This window comes from Arvicola amphibius, chromosome 1 (genome assembly GCF_903992535.2).
Source record: "Arvicola amphibius chromosome 1, mArvAmp1.2, whole genome shotgun sequence".
NCBI classification, from domain to species: Eukaryota; Metazoa; Chordata; class Mammalia; order Rodentia; family Cricetidae; genus Arvicola; species Arvicola amphibius.
Window position 1 is genome coordinate 4,764,621 of NC_052047.1, and position 20,204 is coordinate 4,784,824.

General features: G+C 46.2%; 1 protein-coding gene and 1 pseudogene across 1 annotated transcript in view; one reads left to right on the forward strand and one right to left on the reverse strand.

Annotated features, from left to right (window-relative positions):
* Positions 1 to 16,350: 16,350 nt before the first annotated feature.
* On the reverse strand, positions 16,351 to 16,501 carry LOC119806142 (annotated as a pseudogene).
* Positions 16,502 to 17,940: 1,439 nt separating this feature from the next.
* The window catches only part of C1H4orf36 (chromosome 1 C4orf36 homolog), a 4,180-nt gene continuing 1,916 nt past the window's right edge, over positions 17,941 to 20,204 (forward strand). The window contains exon 1 of the mRNA XM_038318430.1: positions 17,941 to 18,005. Within this exon, the coding sequence (XP_038174358.1) occupies positions 17,941 to 18,005 (65 nt within the window). The remainder of the gene's footprint in view (positions 18,006 to 20,204) is intronic.

The following is a 20,204-nucleotide window of genomic DNA, read 5'->3' on the forward strand; positions in this document are numbered from 1 at the left end:
GAGCAAATAGTAAAGCTCGCAAGATAGAATACCATCTTTAAAGGTGTTTCACCACTGCTGCGGTCCCTCTTTAAATTCCTAGTTTGAAAGTCCCACGCCTGGGTTGGAGAGATGGTGCACTGGTGAAGAGCACTGGCTGTCCTTCCAGAGGTCTTGAGTTCAATTCCAGCAATGGCTCACAGCCATTGTAATGAGATCTGGTGCCCTCTTCTGGCCTTCAGGCAAACATGCTGATGGAGGAGCACTATACAGATGGTGGAGCTATCTCAGAGGCAGAGTGGGAAAGAGAGTTGTTTCTGAGGAAGAAAGACCTCATTGCACACCACACTGATGGCATCTTGGACATCTAACATCCAGAACTGAGCTAAGTAAGTTTCTACTGTCCATAAGGCACTCAATCTTCATGTCTTGTCATAGCATCCTGAGCTGACTTGGACAGTTGCTGCAGGTGTCGTAGGTAATTCTACCTTTAGTTAGCACAGCCACATCTAGCTGATTGCGTACAGGCTCATCCCTTGTGATCAGAAGCCATGCTGTATGGAATGGCATGAAGGCAAATAAGGCATTCTTCAGAGGCCTCGGCAGAATCATGACGGGTTGGAAAATCATCTATCCATCCACAGAGCATACATGTGTGCCACTGTCATCCTCCCGTACCAGGCAACTGTCAATCATTCTGGACAATGGTACCCTAGCTGAGTGCTTGTTCCGGTGTCTCCCAATGGCAGATAAGGTCCCCATCAATGGCGTTAACCTGGTCAATCTTGTGGAGCACACACCCACCCTCCATTCTTGCCATCTTGGCCACTTTGTGTATGAGTCCACACAGTCAGAACAAAAAGATTGTCTGCAGAAGATGCTATATTGTCTTGTTGGATACTAAGAGCATCTTCTCAGCAAGTCTCCTTTGGTGAGCTCCCACAAAGACAAAAAATACTTTACAAATGGTGTCTGCACCAAGAAAAGCCCATTGACACGCCTTCTTCACATACTGTTCCATCCACACAGGAACCAATGGAAAGACACACTCTGCCTTCTTATTGTGAACAAAATACACGTCTTATGCTCCTAGGGCTGCGACAACAAACGACAGCATGATACAGACGCACAGAGCATCGGAAGTGCATTGCGCTCAGTTCTCGAGGCCACGCATCTTAAGGAAGAGTAGCAGGGTCATGTTCTTTCTGAAGGGTCTTGGAGAGGCGTCTGTTTTGCTTGCGTTCAGTTTCTGGTAAAGTCTGGTGATCTTGGAGTATGGTGGCTTGGAGAAAGGTTACTCTAGTTTCTGCTTCCACCAGCACATGGAATTTTCCTTATGACTGTGTCCAAATTTCCCCTCTATTATAAGGACATCTGTGATGTGGGATTTCCCTTTGTATGCTGTGATTCATTCATTCATTTTTTTTTTTTTTACCATTTGTTAATAAAGAAGCAAGAAGCTGCTTTGGGGGCTGGAGAGATGGCTCAGTGGTTAAGAGCATTGTCTGTTCTTCCAGAGGTCTTGAGTTCAATTCCCAGCAACCACATGGTGGCTCACAACCATCTGTAATGAAGTCTGGCGCCCTCTTCTGGCCTGCAGGTGTACATGAAGACAGAATATTGCATACACAATAAATAAATAAATTAAAGAAAAAGAAGCTGCTTTGGTCTGTGGCAGGGGAGAATATAGCCAGGTGGGGAAATCTGAACATATCTATATCTATATCTATATCTATATCTATATCTATATCTATATCTATATCTATATATATATATATAGAGAGAGAGAGAGAGAGAGAGAAGGTGGAGTCAAAGAGACGCCCTGTAGCTGCTGAAGGAGAAAGATGCCTGAACATTACCAGTAAACCACAGCCTCGTGGTGATACACAGATAGATAGAAATGTGTTAATTTCTGTTAATTAAGAGCTAGCTAGGAATATGCTTGAGCCATTGGCCAAACAGTGTTGTAATTAACATAGTTTCTGTGTGATTATTCGGTTCTGGGTGGCTAGGAAACAAAAGCACAGTCTCTGTCTACATATCTGTCATTGGATTGGAACCCACCCTGTTCAGTCTGACTCCACTTTAACTCAATGGCATCTGTAGCAATGAGGTCAGCAACAGACAGACATGTCTTGGGGGATCAGGGAACACAACTTAAGGAAGTTGAGGGGCCGGATAGATGGCTCAGTGGTTAAGAGCATTGACTCTTCTTCCAGAGGTCCTGAGTTCAATTCCCAGCAACCACATGGTGGCTCTCAACCATCTATAATGAGATCTGGTGCCCTCTTCTGTGATGCAGGCAGAATACTGTATACGTAATAAATAAATAAATCTTTTTTTTCTGTCTGTGTGTATGCCTGAAGGCCAGAAGAGGGCAAGAGACCTCATTACAGATGGTTGTGAGTCACCATGTGGTTGCTGGGAATTGAACTCAGGACCTTTGGAAGAGCAGGCAATGCTCTTAGCCGCTGAGCCATCTCTCCAGCCCCCATAAATAAATCTTTTTAAAAATTTTAAGGAAGTTGATAAAACTTCACAGAATGGGAGGAGGGAAGTTCCTAAATAGCTAAATCAATGTTGGAAACACGAAGTGAAAAAGTAGTTTAAATTGCAAATAAATAATTATCGAATGTTGCTGGCACAGGAATAGATAGATAAATAGGAAATTGGCGGCCATAAGGAAATAGTAAGATGGGATTTTTCTCTAACATCATTGGTAAAGTTAGACTGCAGATGACGTAAGGGTGTAAATGTGAACAACAGGGATCAAAACAGTTACACCTCAGTTTCCTGAGGACTGGTTCCAGAAACTCCACCCCAGAAACAACCCATGGATACTGAAATCGTCGATAAAATGGTCTAGTATCTGCATGTAGCCTATACACGTCACTCTATGTATTGAGGTCCTCTGTAGATTACTGTAATACTAACACACTGAAGAGGTATGGAAATGATTTGGATGCTCTTTAATTAGGCAGCAATCGCAAGAGCACATGTGAGTGTGTTCAGTACGGGTGGGAATTACTCCTACTGCAGGGTGACTGAGCTCTGTTGTTTGGAGCTGGACATCATGTGAAGTGGGGTTCCGACCACTGATCTACATCTGGGACCCGCACCCCAGATCTTTTTCAAATATTTTTGTCCTTATTTATTTATTTATTTGAAACAGGGTTTCTCTGTGTAGCCCTGGCTCTCCTGACACTTGCTCTGTAGACCAACCAGTCTGGCCTTGAACTCACAGAGATCCACCTGCCTCTGCCTCCCTAGTGCTGGGATTAAAAGCGTGCACCTCCACTACCCTGCAAAGTTGAATATCTTGTTTTTTTTATTTATTTTTCTTTCTTCTTCTTATTTTGTTTTGGTTTGGAGATGGTTCTCTGTGTAGCTCTGACTGTCCTGGAACTCACTCTATAGACCAGGCTGGCCTCAAACTCAGAGATTTGCTTGGCCTCTGCTTCCCAAGTGCTGGAATTAAAGGCATGCATGTACTTGGCTGAGTATCTTTTTTTTTTTGTTTTGTTTTGTTTTGTTTTTGTTTTTCGAGACAGGGTTTCCCTGTAGTTTCTAGAGCCTGTCCTGGAACTAGCTCTTGTAGACCAGGCTGGCCTCGAACTCAGAGATCCGCCTGCCTCTGCCTCCCGAGTGCTGGGATTAAAGGCGTGCGCCACCGCCGCCCGGCTAGGCTGAGTATCTTAATTCAATTGGTCTTCCCTTAATTTCTTTTCAGATGCTGAGCCTAAAGCTTGCAGATTGCCTCCTCTGGCTGACCAGCTAGCTCCAGGGATGCTTGCAGCTCTATCCCTCCCACTGAAGCTCTAGCCTTGGATCACAGATTTGTTCTGTTATTCCTGAATTTTATATGTGAGTTAGGGGATCCAAATTCGGGTCTTTACCCTTCCCTTGAATTTCTGATCCTTCTTGTCTCCACCTGCACTGCAAATACAAATGTGTGTCATTGCACCTGGCTCCAGATCTTAACTTGTAAATCCTTGTTGAGATCAGGTAACAAGGCGGGGATCTTTAGGTGAAGGCAGGGACTGACCGCTGAGACCTGCTGTCTGAGGAAGGCGTGGGCTGCATCAAGTGAACACATCAGGGTTCCCAGAGGCCCATTGATGAGGTGTTTCTGACACCCAGCTTCTCCCTGAACTGAGACAGTAGGACAAAAAGCAACAGTGAGAAAAACGCTTGATGGTTTACGAGCATTGGGTGTGCTCCCTGGAACCCCTGGGGGTGTGCACTGTGGCAGAGAACATTGGGTGTGCTCCCTGGAACCCCTGGGGGTGTGCACTGTGGCAGAGAACATTGGGTGTGCTCCCTGGAATCCCTGGGGTATGCACTGTGGTAGAGAACATTGGATGTGCTCCCTGGAATCCCTGGGGTGTGCAGTGCAGCAGTGAGCATTGGGTATGCTCTCTGGAATCCCTGGGGGTGTGTACTGCAGAAACACTCCAAAAAAGAAACAAAGCCAAAAAACCCTAAGAAAACTTTACAAAATCTTTGTGTCAGCCCAGAAGGCAAAGGACTTGGTGCAGTTCCAGGGGCTTTCCGTCCCTCACACCAGCTGGGAGATGAATGTGCAGCGTATTTATACTAATAGTCTGTGGATAAGGCTTAGCCTGAGCTGAGCGACGTGTGCTGGATACTCCCAAGCACGGGCTGACGGAAGGATGGGGTGGGAAGACAGCAATTATGCTAGTCTGATTTTATTTCCCGGAGCTAACAAAACGGGAAACTCCCCTGAAGAGGCACCGCCCCCATGAGACACTCCTCCTAAGATGCCCCTTCGCCCATCTGAACTTCCACGCTGTTAGTCTCAGTTTCCCCAAGCCGCCTTGCTTTGATGCACCTCTGACATGATTCCTGTTCATTTTGACTTGACTGTTTCATGCGAAGCATTTACTGTTGGCTTTTTGAGAGAGTCCTGTGGATCTAAGGCTGGCCTCAAGCTTGGTGTGGTGTTTGTCCTTGAATTCCCAGTTCTTTGCGTTCACCCCCAGGCCCGAGCCACCTCGATGCCCCGCCCCCCTTTATTTTATGTCTTTGTCGCCATCCTCTCACCCACACCGAATGACCTCCATTTTCCCACCACGAATCTCTTTATATAATCCTGCACTTCTGTTTCTCCTGCCTACCTCCACCTCTCTGCTGACGCCAGGGCTTCTTATCTACTTTGTCCAGCAGAGGCCACGTGCTCCATCCTTTGGCCCCTGAGACCGCTCACGGTTCGGCCTGTGTTTCCACAGCGGTGTGGATCAGACCCAGCGTTTCTGGCACCCTGGGCAAGCCCTTGGCTGAAGAACAGGGGCTTCCCTCTCCATGCTTTGGGTGGTGTTTTCCCATTCCGACGCTCGCCGCACTTCCTTTCCTCCCTGGCAGCGGTTATTCACTTATTTATGCATTATACATTTTTTGTTTGTTTGTTTGTTTTACATTCTGGTGGCAATTTCCCCTCCCTCTCCCAGTCCCTCCCCCTAGCCTGCTCTGTTCCCATCCTGGATGTTTCCTTTTAAATCTTGTCAGTAACTGTTTTCCATCACAAGTTGAAGACTTTTCATGCTCAGAGAAAAACAAAGAGTTCCCGGAGATAGAGAAAGTCGTCCACGTGCCTTACTCGGCGCAATTTTCCTTTCCTTACAGACCACAATTTTCTTTCTATAAGATTTTATTTTATCTATTTATTTTTATTTTTAATTAATTAATTAATTAATTTTTGAGACAGGTTTTTCTGTGTATAGCCCTGGCTGTCCTGGAACTTTTACCATAACACTTGGCCTCAAACTCACAGAGATCCACCTGTCCCCGTGCCGCCCCCCCCCCCCCCCCCCCCCCCGCAGTAGTGCTGAGATTAAAAGTGTGCGCCACCTCCACCTGGCTCTTCAATATTTTATTATTTTTTTTCCAGGCATGGTGGTGTATACCTTTAATCCCAGTACTGGGAGTGTGAGCCACCACAAAGGGCTCTTCCTGTCTCTTTTCTTGGTGTGATTCTCACACTTACAATATGGCCCCAGCAGCTCCAGCTGTATCTACTCTCCAGGCAGAGAAGACGGAGAGGAAGGAGATAGAATGGCTACATCTGTGTATTTTTTAGGCCCTGGGGAATCTTTCTCCAAGAGTTACAGGTGATTTTATAGCGCATTTCACTGGACAGACAGGCCACCATGCATGGCCTAACACGATGGGGGGCAAAGAGGATGCTAGGCTGGTCACAGTCCTTCCCAGGGCAGAGGAAGTGGCTATACCAACACAGTATGGAGGAGCAGATACCTGAATACGAACATGACCCTGAGGAAGGAGGAGCCACTCAGGAAGGCAATTAACAATGTTTACTACGTTCCAGGAAGGACTTTGTTTAATTATTGATCCTGACTTAATGACCGCTCCCGCAGTGCCCATGTGTTGAGGCCCCTGACTTTTCATTGACTTCCTATTAGCGTCCATAGGAAGCTGTAGAGAAGATTTGATTTTTTTGGCGTCTTCCTGGGAAAGTCTGTATCTCCGATTGGCTTTAGGTGAGTGCTGTGTCCTCGGTCAGTAAAGAAAGCCAGTGTATTGGTGTCTCAGGACTCACAGTCCGTAATCCCTGTCTCCCTTATCTACGGCTAGGTTCTCTAGTCCTCCAGGGCAGGGCTCCTGGCTTCAGGTTGTACTGTAGCTTACTGGCCCTCCTCCTTCAGACCAAGTCTGATTGGTTCAGGGAAGAAACGCTGACCCCAAGGTTCAGCAGTCAGATTCTTCCTTTACGTTATTTTGGGACAGAAAGTCAGTTTTTATGTCCTTCACACTAACTTCAGAACAGCAACCACGGTCCTTCCATCCTGTGAAGAACAGAGGAATCCTCTTGGCCAGGGAAGGAACAAGTGTCTAGGGGTCAAGGCAGAGGGGAGCCATGAGAAATGGAGGAGGGAGTGGCTGCCTTTTCTGGGTTTCAGTGTTTACCTGAGGGCTGGCTGCATTTCTGCCCAGTGTCCCATGGGACAAATGAGTACATCCATCATAAACGCTTTGATGTAATCTAGTTCTCTGGAAATTATGGTATTTTTTTTAAATCAAACCATCTTAATTTTAAAGAGTTATGATTAAGTTTTCTAGACTAAAATGATAAAATGTCAGAGTTTGTGACTTTATTATATGGCTTCAGTGTTATCTTTCTTCCTCTTATTCTGAGGTTTTATTTCTTCCAAACCTCATGGGAAATCTGGAAGCTGTTTTGGAAGTAGGGATCTGAGGCGATAGGAGTAAGGTATGGTGGAAAAGTGTGCGCTCATTTCACACAGAGCAGCCATTTCCGTGCGGACGGATAGGCAGTCCCTCACCTCATAATTCTGCCGCTGGTGAAAAACCCGGGTTACAGAGGTAGTGGCATACACCTCTGATCCCCGCACTCTGGAACAGAGGCAGATGGACCTCTGAGTTTGAGGTCAGCTTGGTCTTCATTTAATTTCAGGCCAACCAGTCACATGGTGAGATCCCGCATCAAAAGAAAGAGAAATTGAGGGTTGGAGCGATGGCTCAGCACTGGCTGTTCTTCCAGAGGTCCTAAGTTCAATTCCCAGCATTCGCAGGGTGCCTCACAACCATCTGTAATGATATCTGGTGCCCTCTTCTGGCCTGCAGACATACATGCAGGCAGAACACTATATATAATGAAAGAAAGGAAGGAAGGAAGGAAGGAAGGAAGGAAGGAAGGAAGGAAGGAAGGAATGAAGGAAGGAAGGAAGGAAGGAGAGGGAGGAAGGGAGGGACAGAGGGAGGAAGGGAAGGAGAAAGGAAGAACAAAAGAAAGAACGAAAGAAAGAAGGAAGGAAGGAAGAAAGGAAAGAGAAAGAAAGAAAGGAAGGAAGGAAGGAAGGAAGGAAGGAAGGAAGGAAGGAAGGAGAAAAAGAAAGTGAAGTAACTGGTAATTGCTAAGTTACATAAAGGTATGAAAACCCACTGATACCCTTAACTACTGCCCCTATTGTCACTATTGGGTGTCAACTATATGTTTACTTACTAGGTGACATCTTTTTCATGTAGTCAGTTTCTCATAGGTAGGAAATCCGTAGTACAGACACAAGAGATGCTTAGGAGTTGCCAACAGCTTGGGCCCAGACAAAGCCAGCTGTCTCAGACTCTGCTCTGAAAATCGACTGTGGCCATGTTGCCTCTTGGGAACAGTCATCATTTCCTCTTTTCTTTTCACTTTAACTTTTTTTTTTTTCTCAAGACAGGGTTTCTCTGTGCAGCCCTGGCTCCCTGGACCTTGCTCTAGAGACCAGGTTGGCCTCAAACCCAAAGATCTGTTTCCTTCTGCCTCCAGAGTGCTAGGATTAATTGCGTGCAACACCACGCCTGGCTGGTTGACTATTTATTTATTTAGAGGTAAGGTCTCTCTATGTAGTTCTGGATGTCCCTGAGCTTGCTACATAGATCAACTTGGCCTCAAACTTGCAGAGATCCTCTTGCCTCTGCCTCCTTTGTGCTCAAATCAAAGGCATGCACCCCCCCCCCATGCCCAGCTTCTCATAATTTCTTGACTCAGCTCCTTATATATATGAAGTTAACTTGGCCAAACTGGGACTCCAGTCCGCAGGATGTCCTTCAGCCCCTGAGATTCGACAGGTGATCCTAACTGGGAGGCAGAGGTGAGGCTAGTACATCCCGGCTCTCTGTCATTTTGAGACAGGTGAAGGCAATGCCGGCCTCCACCTACCCTTGTTCTCCCCACACCCTGCTATGCTCAGTTTTTTCTCCCATGCACAGGCCCTGCTGACCAAGAATGACCTCAGAGTCCTGATTCTACCCTAACTGCTGGAGGCTGTCCCCCTGCATCCCTGATTTTGTGGGGGCTATTCATGACTCATGTGAAGAAGTCTTAAGGTCCAGTTTTAGATTTTGGGATGCCACCTTCTCCAACAGCAAACACAGCTCATAATGAATCCTCAGTCAATGTTTATAAAATAATGACCCCTAATTTTTTAGAACTTACTTTTATTTTATGTGCATTGGTGTTTTGCCTGCATGCATGTCTGTGGGAGGGTGTCAGAAGCCCTGGAACTGGAGTCACAGACAGGTGTGAGCTGCCATGTTGGAGCTGGGAATTGAACCCAGGTCCTCTGAAAGATCAGCCAGTGCTCTCATCTGCTGAGCCATCCCTCTAGCTCATGACTTCTATTTTTTTTTTTTTTTAATGAGAGACAGGGCTAAGAAAGGGAAGAAAGAAACATAATAACAAAAGTAGGTCATCTACAGGGAAACCCTGTCTCAAAAAACCAAAAAAAAAAAAAAAAAAAAAGAAAGAAAAAAAAAAAGAAAAGTAGGTCATCGTGGCTCACAACTGTAACTTGGAAGTCTGAGACAGGAGGATTGCACTGAAATTGAGGCAAGACTGGGATACACTGTGAATTCCAGTTTGACCAGGGCTGAAGAATGAGGCCACACTTTTAAAAAGCAGTCAAATGGAGCTGGAGAGATGGCTCAGTGGTTGAGAGCAGTGACTGCTTTTCCAGAGGACCAAGGTTCAATTCCCAGTGTCAAACTTTAAGACAATTCTGTACCCTCTCAGTCTCAGCAGCAGTGCTCCCCCTTCCCCCTGGGAACCAAGGACCTAACAGCTACACATGCACATATGTTCTCCAAAACTTGGGGCAAGATAACCTTTAAGATGTTGACTCGGTTCCTAAACAGTTACCCATACACATATGTTTTGACTCAGTCCCTGGGAAACGAGGTCAAAGTGACCTCTTACCTCATCTGATATGGCAACAGCTCTCTAGCCAATTATTGGCAATAGCTCTTTCAAATGACTCAATCATAATAGTCAAAGAATAACCCTCAGACACACCCCTTTGCTTCTGTGGCTTTTTCTTTTAAAAGTAGCCTGTACCAGCTATTCGGGGTCTCTCGGCTTCCCGAATGCTGAGGGACCCTGTCATGACAAAATTAATAAAATCCTCATGCTTTTTAAAATATTTATTTATTTATTATGTATACAATATTCTGTCTGTGTGTATGCCTGTAGGCCAGAAGAGGGCAACAGACCCCATTACAGATGGTTGTGAGCCACCATGTGGTTACTGGGAATTGAACTCAGGACCTTTGGAAGAACAGGCAGTGCTCTTAACCTCTGAGCCATCTCTCCAGCCCCAATCCTCATGCTTTTACATCAGCTGTGGTGTAAGAGCTGCTTGGAACCTCTATACCAGCCAGGGCTGCATCATGAGGTCCCGTTTCATCCAACAGTTTCAAAACAACCACCAAAGAATGAAAGATTGTGAAGCTCAAGGAACTTGTATTTCTGCAATCCTCCAGGATGATGGCCAGTCCCTGCCAGTTGTCTCTGGAGTGCTTTTTTATTGATATTTATTGAGCTCTACATTTTTCTCTGCTCCCCTCCTTGCCTCTCCCCTCCCCACTTCAATCCTCCCCAAAGTCCCTATGCTCCCAATTTACTCAGGAGATCTTGTCTTTTTCTACTTTTTACTTTATCCATTCTTCGATCGAGGGCATTTAGGTTGTTTCCAGGTTCTGGCTATGACAAACAAAGCTGCTATGAACATGGTTGAGCACATGTCCTTGTGGCACGACTGAGCATCCTTTGGATATATACCCAAAAGTGGTATTATTGGGTCTTCAGGAAGGTTGTTTCCTAATTTTCTGAGGAATCACCATACTGACATCCAAAGGCGTTGTACCAGCTTGCCTTCCCACCAGCAATGCAGAAGTGTTCCCTTTTCCCCTGGAGTAGTGACCATCCCACATTATCTGAAAGAAGATGGGAGGCACTTATTTATAAAAACTTGCTTCTTGAACTGCCCCAGATTGGCTGAATCCTGAGGCAGAGCCTGGGATGTGCATTTCACATTCATCCCCTGCTTGACTGCCAGGACGTCCAGAAATTGTCTTTTGAGATGCACCATTGATCTTCTGAGTTACATCACAGCCACAAAGGCTCCCTGGAGAGACAACTCAACAGTGCTGGTCCTTCCCACTAATAAACATTGATCTGAAAGCTGTCCCTTCCTGGCCCTCAGAATCCACACTCAGCTGCTTGCTGAGCTGAATAGTTCCTGGGAAATGTCTTTGTTCTCAAGGTCACTGTCCTGCACAGCCTCTGAGTTGTCTGGTGCTGATGAGGGTCTATGTGAGATATTCCTATCAAGTAGAAATGCATGGGGCTGGAAAGATGGTTCAGGGGTTCAGAGTACTTACTGTGGACCCAGGTTCAGTTCTCAGGATCCACATCAAGTGGCTCTCAACAGCCTGTGGTTCCAGTTCTGGGAGATACAGTGCCTATTTCTGTATCTGTAACACCTGCACACAAAAAGTGTACATACACACACTCAGGCGCACACACACACACATACACACACACACACACACAGAGAGAGAGAGAGAGAGAGAGAGAGAGAGAGAGAGAGAGAGAGAGAGAGAGAGAATAAACAAATTCTGAAGATTTTTTTAAAAAGTGGCCCTAAGGGCTGGAGAGATGGCTCAGAGGTTAAGAGCACTGGTTGCTCTTCCAGAGGTCCTGAGTTCAATTCCCAGCAACCACATGGTGGCTCACAACCATCTGTACTGAGATCTGGCACCCTCCTCTGGTGTGCGGGCATACATCAAGGCAGAATGTTGTATACATAATAAATAAATAAATCTTTAAAAAAAAAAAAAAGTGGCCCTAAGAAGAGTTTCAAAACAAAAACGCAATCCAAACTTCAGAAGCCCGAGTGGTGTGGGCAGCTGTCTTCCTGGGTAAGGACTCTGATCTCAGATCACAAGGCCACTTCTCCTCCAATCCCACACAGCCTTGCTTGATGCTTCACACCAGTAGCCACTTTTGTGAATAACTGTCATTCAGACACTATGGCTGTGGCTGCGTGGGATGGAACAGGAGCCTGATACAGAGACAAACTTGAAGCAGGGCCTCATGCCTGGGAAGGCTTGGGTTTGGACGAACACCTGCACTTGGAGGTTACGTCCAGTGTGGTGACATTGCAGTGGGACCCTGTGAGAGGCCAGGGGAGGTCTGGAGAGGTCTCTCAACCCAGTGTACTTCCTTCTCAATGCCACACTGTGTTTTAATCCCACCCTACTCTGACTGGATACCCTGACAGCCAGCAGAGTTGGCAAGGCCTTCTTCAGTGCTCTGGTTTCCCATGTGTGCTGTTAAAGCACTTCTTTGTCTCCCTGGTGTCTCTCAGAACCAGGACCAAGCCCTCTGTCACTTGTAAAACCTGTTAGACTGAGCTGGGACACTTGCCAAGTGCCCTGCAGAAGGCTTAGGGCAATGTCCTTCCTGCTTGGACATGTACAGCTATCGGTTGCCAGTGCGGTGCCATCTGGTCTCACCGTGACCCTGCAGTGTGGCCTGAGACTGTGGTGAGTACTTTATTGTGGGGAGGAAGCTGGTTCTCCCAGATGCCAGTTTTCACTTACTCCCTGGAGGGGATGTGGTTTCCCCTCCAGCCATTAGGACCTCAGTCTGAAATCTTATATTAGAAAAATGTTTTAAAATGGCCAACTCCAGAGATATTTATTTTTAATAAGTAAAAATTAAAAAGTGACAGAACTAGGCAGGAACACGCTGGGATCCCATCTTTGGAAAGGCCAAAACCACCTGAATCGTAGAGAGACTCTCTCAATAGACAAGACCTGGGCTGTAGCTTAGGTGGTAGACCAGGCTGGCCTTGAACTCACAGAGATTCACCTGCCTCTGGGTGCTGGGTGTAGTCTTAATTCTTTCATTTTTTCTTTCTCCTCTCCTCTCCTCCTCTCCTCCCCTCCCCTTCCATCCCCTCCCCTCCCTTCCCCTCCCCTCTCCTCTCCTCTCCTCTTCTCTCCTCTCCACTACTGCCTTCCCTTCTGGTTCTGGTTCTTCAATTTCTCTGTTTTTTTTGTTTTGTTTTGTTTTGTTTTGTTTTTCTTTCTTTTTCCTTTTTTTTTTTTTTTTTTTTTTTTTTTTTTTTTTTTTTGGTTTATTGAGACAGGATTCCTCTATGTAGTTTTGGTGCCTGTCCTGGAACTCACTCTGTAATTCAGGCTGGCCTTGAACTCACAGAGATCCATCTGTCTCTGCCTCCCAAGTGCTGGGATTAAAGGTGTGCACCACCACCACCTAGCTTTCCCTTCCTTCTTTCTGCTTTTCTTTTCCTTTTCTTTTTGAAAGACTCCTATAAGGCTCAGACTGGCCTTGAATTTGTGGCTGAGGTTAGTTTAATATGTAAGAGCTTGCTAGGAATATGCTATAGTGATTGGCCAAGCAGTGATTTAATTAATACAGTTTCTATGTGGTTATTTCGGGAGTCTGGGCAGCTGGGAAATGAACAAGTGGCCTCTAAGCCACACTTGGTTTTTGAGACAGTACCAAGCAGGCTAGGCTGGCTGGCCAGCAAAGTCCTAGGGACCTTACTGAGTCCTCCTCAGCAGTGGGCTTGGAGGTGCATACCAGCTTACATGGCTTTTTTTTTCATTTTTTATTGATATTTATTGAGTTCTACATTTTTCTCTGCTCCCCTCCCTGCTTCTCCCTTCCTCCCTTCAATCTTCCCCCAAGGTCCCCATGCTCCCAATTTACGCAGGAGATCTTGTCTTTTTCTACTTTCTACTTCCCATGTAGATTAGATCTATGTAAGTCTCTCTTAGGGTCCTCACTGTTGTGTAAGTTCTCTGGGATTGTGGTTTGTAGGCTGGCTTTCTTTGTTTTATGTTTAAAAACCACTTATGAGTGAGTACATGTGATAATTGTCTTTCTGTGTCTGGGTTATCTCACTCAAAATAATGCTTTCTAGACTCTTAAAGTAATTTTAAAAATAAGATTTACTGAGCTGGGCGAAGATGGCCAAGAAAGATGGCTTCTGTGGAGTAGGTGTCAGCAAACCGCTGTAAATATGGCACCTCTGCTCTAAGACTGGCTTAGGCGATGCTGGAGCATTTTAAGGATAGCAAAGACAGGGCAATCTTATGGGCCAAGAGGATATTTGGATTACGTTGTTAAAATTTTTATCAGAATGGTATAGTCGGATGGGAAAATTCCTCTGCCTGATGGAAGCGTGGAATAGAAATCCAGGCAAGAAGCCAGACTGGTTAGTGAATCTTATTTGGCACTGACTGGCAGAAATGTGATGGTTATATTTGTGGGAGGAGAGAGCCAGCAGAAGTACCATGGTGCTGGGAGAAGGTCTGACACAGAGACAGCATGCACAGACTTAGAGGAGAATGCACCAGTGGAAGATGACACACAGAGACAGCATGCACAGACTTAGAGGAGAATGCACCAGTGGAGGATGACACACAGAGACAGCATGCACAGACTTAGAGGAGAATGCACCAGTGGAGGATGACACACAGAGACAGCATGCACAGACTTAGAGGAGAATGCACCAGTGGAGGATGACACACAGGCAGCGTGCACAGACTTAGAGGAGAATGCACCAGTGGAAGAATGACCATGGAGCTGAGCAGTGTGCAACCTCCAGTGGAGAGGAGGAAAGAGTGCATGGGACTGAGGGTTGTTAGTTGGTGGCCTTAAAATTATCAGATGTACCTTGGAGAGATGGCTAAGCTGTTAAGAGAACCCACTGGCTGCTCTTGCAGAGGACCCAGGTTCGAGTCCCTCCCTGTACCATAGCTCACAACTATCTACAGCTCTATTTCCAGGGGATCTGATGTTGTCTTCTGGCCTCTGCAGGCATAAGGCACATAGTGGTACACAGATATATGTACAGCCCAAACACCCATACATGTAAAATGAAAACAAATGCTTTTTAAAAATGATGGGATGTACCATTTCATTATTATCTTAAAAAGTTATGCATCTAATACCCGAGGAATTTGAGAAACATCCATAAAAAGTTGGAAGCTGCATCTATGATTTCCATATTTAAGAGAGCTAAAATGTCTTTGAAGTTAGGGTGACTGTCCACGCACGAGAGTCTCACAGTAACTGAAAAGGGCAGTCTGAACAACACTGACAGTGGATGGAAACCAGGGTATTGGGAGACTGTAGTGGGCTCCAGTAGAGAAAGAATCAGCTTGTCTTGGGCTCAAGCCCCATGGCGTTGGATGTTAACAATGCTGGAAATGCCTGTGTTTTCTTCTCCAAAATGTCATCGCAAGGGGCTTGGCAGTTTGGAACACATGTGCTCTTAGAGAGGATGGAGTTCCCAGCTCAACGTTAAATCCAACCCAAGGAGCCCTGATAACTCAGGTCCCTGAACTTACACGAACACACACATGTAAATACAAATAAATATTAAAACACCATAAAATGATGAATGCCACCGATCATGTGGTAATTAAATGAGTCAGTATGGGCACTATATTGAACACCATCTAAAACACGGTAAGCGCTCTCCCAGTTACTGAGTTTCTTCTTTTTGGACACTCAAATCTCTTCTGCAGTCCATTTAACACTAGGTGGCAGCAGCTCTCACTTAAACAATTATAATGAGGAATGCTAACTAACTGGAAGATAAAGGAGAGTAACCAGCAAGATGGGGAGAGATGGAGACAGAGATGGCGGGGAAGATGGGCATAACAAGAGGCACAGAAAGAGGAGGGGGGGAGAGGGAAAAAAAGGAGAGGTAGAATTTGGTAATTTATTTTTATTAGCATACAAAATAGCGGAGTCATCCCAGGATCTTCATTTAAGTATCCTTATACTGGTTCTAGCTTATTATCTTTTCTTTCTACCCCTGTGTCCCTTCTTACTAGAACTTGGTATTTCCTTTCCTTCTTCCTTTAAAAACATTTTTTTATGTGTGTGTGTTTTTTTTCCCCTTGCAAGTATGTAGTGTCTAGAGGGGCATCAGATCTCTTGGGACTGCAGTTACATAGGGTTGTGAGTGGCCATGTGGGTGCTGGGAATTGGAATCTGTGTCCTTTGGGAAAGTAGCCAGAGCTCTTAACTACTGAGCCATATCTGCAGCCCTTAAGATTTATTTTTACTTTGTATGTCAGGGTATTTTTTCTGCATGTATGCCAGTTCACCATGTATGCGCAATGCCCTCAGTGGCCAGAAGAGGATGTCAGATGCTCTGGAACGGGAGTTTCAGATGGTTGTTAGTGCCATGTGGGTGCTGGAATCCGAATCTGGGTCTTCTGAAGAGCAGCAGGTGCTCTTCTTCACCAGAGAGATATTTTTTTCCAGCCCTAATTTGGTATTTTCTAAAGAAAATTCAGAAAATAGTCTTTGTTTGAGGATCTTTATTGGACAGCCTTCTTCCCCCTTCTTAGGTGTTTGGTTTATTTCTCCTTTGTCAGTGGGGTTGTGGGGGTGTCATATGCTCTTTGTTGATATTTAAGCATTGTAAGTGGCTCTGGATGAGAGTTTCCTAGATCGCAGGGCACATGTCTGTAAAAATGTACTTTCTGTTCATTGTTAACTTAGATTTTCTCCTACTCCTCCTCCCATTACCAGAAATTATACAGTTGAGTTTCTCACATTTAGGGAACTCGCAGGGGTCAGCATGTCCAGAGTGCTCACCCTGGGAAAACAACCTTCGTGATTATATGATCTCCCCTGCCAGCTAAGTATTTGGTATTAGTCTTAATTATAAAAATAGGTTGGACTGGCAAGACGGCTAAGGGATAAAGATTTGCTGTCAAGCCTGATGATCTGCGAGCTTGAAGGCAGCCTGGGCTGCCTAGTGGTTCTAGGCCATTCTGGACTTCTCAACAAAACAAAGCAGGAAAGAAGTGTGGCAGGTAGAGAGATTAGTGTGTTTGACCTTAAAAGCTGGCCCTGGAACTCGCTATGTACTGAGGGCCCATTCCCCTTTCAATCGGAACATTTTGTCTCTTTGAGTCGTCACTAAACTCACAGTGATATAATCTGGTCCTTCTGTGCTTCAGAGACTCGCAAGCATTATCTTTAATCCGTACTACCCACGAAATCTACACATACAATATTCTCTTTGGATTAGGAAGTCATTTGGGCTCGGAGGAGGGACACTGGAAAGGCCCTGGCCTTAGCAAGGAACAGCTCTAGCAAAACCCTCCCGTATAGTGCCACCATTTGCCTGGGACCCTAAGAAGTGACTAGATGGATCCTCACGGTCACTGTTGTGTGACTAGCCACACAAATCTATCTGCTTTTTGTAGAAACTGACACCAGAACCACGACCACTCGTGAGGTTGAGTACCACTGAGGAGGGGTTGAGTCCGACCACCCAGTGAGCGCGCGCACACAAAGCCCTTTGTTGAGGTGGCGGTGACGCAGGGCAGGCACGGGGCAAGCCGGGGCGCAAGAGCAAGCAAGCAGTCGCACTCACGAGCAAGCGGGGGCACGAGCAAGCAGGAAGGCGCGTGTCCGCGGCGGGGTGGCTGCGAGTGCGCGGCCATGTGCGCCTAGCACCTGCTGCCCTGGGTCGCGCGGCCGAGGCCCACGGACCTACAGCCGGGTACAAAGGGGCGGGGAGAGGCTCGGGCGTGGGAGGGCGAGGAGGGCGCTCGCTGCTCCGCTCCAGTCGGTTCTGGCTGGAACTGCACCCTGGAAAGGGCCGTGGCAGCCAGTGCAAGCCTGGTAATGCCGGGAGCAGAGCTGCAGGGTGCTTGTCCTTATCACAGCCATAAGGGCGCGCAGCAGCGAGACTCTGCATCGGGGCACAGGAGCAGGCAGTGACCCCCTATGGTGTGAGGGCGCAGGGCTGCCTGCCAATTGCAACCTTTTAGTCGCCTGACTTTCCTTCTCCTTAGATGGTGGCTGAACTGATAGAGCGACTTCCTGGAAACAAACAGAACTAGCTTTTTTTTTTTTTTTTTTTTAATTTAATTTATTTATTTTTATGTTCAGGGTCCAGATCTAGCTAATGTTTACGAATGTGCTTCCCGACATCCCTCCATGTCTTGTCACGACCTTTTGGTTATTTGGTTATAAAAATACTCAAATGAGAGCTGTTGCTGTCCTTCCAGGCCAAGAGCGTCGGAGTCGGTACATCAGGCTCCTATGTAAGGGAAAGATCGTGATCATTCACCATGGCGTATGGCTTGCCAAGAAGGAACACAGTGCAAACCATTCTGAAGGGCAGTTGTTATAAAGTGTAAGTACACACACACACACCACACACACACATGCCTATACACAGATTACAATAGTGTGGCTGGGTTTGTGACTGGCTGGGCACACTTCGCAGCAGGTTAATGGAGTATAAGAAAGCATTTTACAGTGTCTGAATTTTGTTTCTAAAATACTACTTGAAAAATTATTTTTATGTTGTACATGCCTCTTCGTATGTGCATTATGTTCAAGGAGGTGTCTATGGGGCCAGAAGACATCCCCTGGAACTGGAGTTACAGGTGCTTGTGAGCTGCCCCCTGTAGACCAAACCTGGGTCCTTTGAAAAAGCAGTTCATGCTCTTAGTGGATGATCCATCTTTCCAGCTTCCCAAATACTACTTTTTATAAAATTACACAAACGTATAGAGAGGTGGCTCATGGATTAAGACCACCTGCTGCTTTTCCAAGGATTGGGGCTTAGCTCCTAACACCCACATGGCGTCTCACAGTCTCTAACTCCAGTGCCAGGGGATCTGTCACCCTCTTCTGGACTTGTTTCTGGGCACGTTCACATCAGTTCATCACTGAGGGAACCTTGGAGGAATACAGCTTGCTGTCTGGCTCACAGGCTCATACTTAACTTGCCTTACACGTCCCAGAGCACCTGCTCGCTGAGTGGTGCAGCCCACTGTGGGATGAGTTCTCCTATGCAGTTAACAGTGAAGACAAGTCCCCACAGATGAGGCCACAGGCCTTGAGATCTGGGAGCTCCCCCAACCGAGACTCCCTTCCGAGGTCATTCTAGGCGGTGTCAAGTGGCCAGTTGAACTGAGACACAATTCTATGTGGTCTTCACACGAGGACAGACTGTGAAATGAGAAAAAAGAGGTCGAGGTTGATCGAAGCACAGTCATGTGCTTATGATATTCCGCGGGAGGCTGTCACCTTATTTAAAAACATTTTTTTCTTTCAAGACGGTTTCTCTGTGTAACAGTCCTAGCTGTCATGGAACTAGCTCTTGTGAATTCGAGGCTGGCCTTGAATTCACAGGGATTCGCCTGCCTCTGCCACCCGAGTGCTAGGATTAAAGGTGTACGCCACCATTGCCCGGCTTGTTTAAAAACATTTTAAAAGTGATTTTTTAGGTTAACATAGGTTTCTATGTATGGGTCTATATTTGTAGGTCTGTGTTTTTTCTTTGGTTTCAGTCATTCAAAAACACCTGAACCACTCCCATCCTAAAACACACCTTTAGTGGATACAAGTGTGCTAGAACCCCTGTGTAAGAGCGCTTCCTCAGCTGGTATAGGAGGTCAGTTTAGCTTTCCGGCCTCTCTGGCAGGCAGTGTGTGCCAACATGGACGTTTTGGTCTGCAGTCCTGCACTCCGAGCCGGGCTCCCTCTGCACACAGCACAGCGTCTTTGCCTTATCTCCCACATCTGTAACACGATGCTCACGTATCTATTGTGGCAGGGCTGGCAAGTGAACCAATGCCTGACTGAGACCTGCTGGTTGCCTGGGATACAGAGAGCACATCATGAGCACGCATGGCCAGCACCACACAGTAGTCTCACTCTGTGACCTGAGCTATTGCCTTAGAGAACTGCATTTGTTTCACGAGGTTTTTTTTTTTTTTGAGCCGGCCTTACTTTGTGACCTTAGCTAGTTTGGACGAGCTGTTTGGCTGTGCAGATGAGGCCAGCGTCAGCTTCTGCATCTGCCTTCCAGGTGCCGTGATTAAAAGGAATGCACGACCAATGCTTGGCTTTTACGTTTTAACCCCTCTGCTTTGGTTTATGACATTTACCATTATGCGTGAGTCAAGCGGGGTTTTCTTTTTAGAATAACGTTCTAAGATGTAGGTGTGGTTCCTCATAGGGTGACGTAGCTAGAGCGGCAGGGGAGTTGCGATTCGGGACCTTCACCTTAGTTCTGCCGGTTGTGTGTGTTTAGACCTTGGGTTACATAAAACACTATTCAAGTAAATATTATTACAAGTGTAATTTTAGCTAAGTCAGGGGGCACAGGCCTGTAATTCCAGCCACTTGGGTAACTGAGGCAGGAGGATTATAAATTAAAGACCTGCCTGGGCAATTTAGGGAAACAACAACAAAGAAAAAAATAATTACAACACAAAACACATCAAATCCACAAAAAAAAAACCAACCAAGCAATCAGATAATACACATGCCGCCACACATGTATGGGAGTCAGAGGACAACTTGTTGTGGGAGCTGGTTC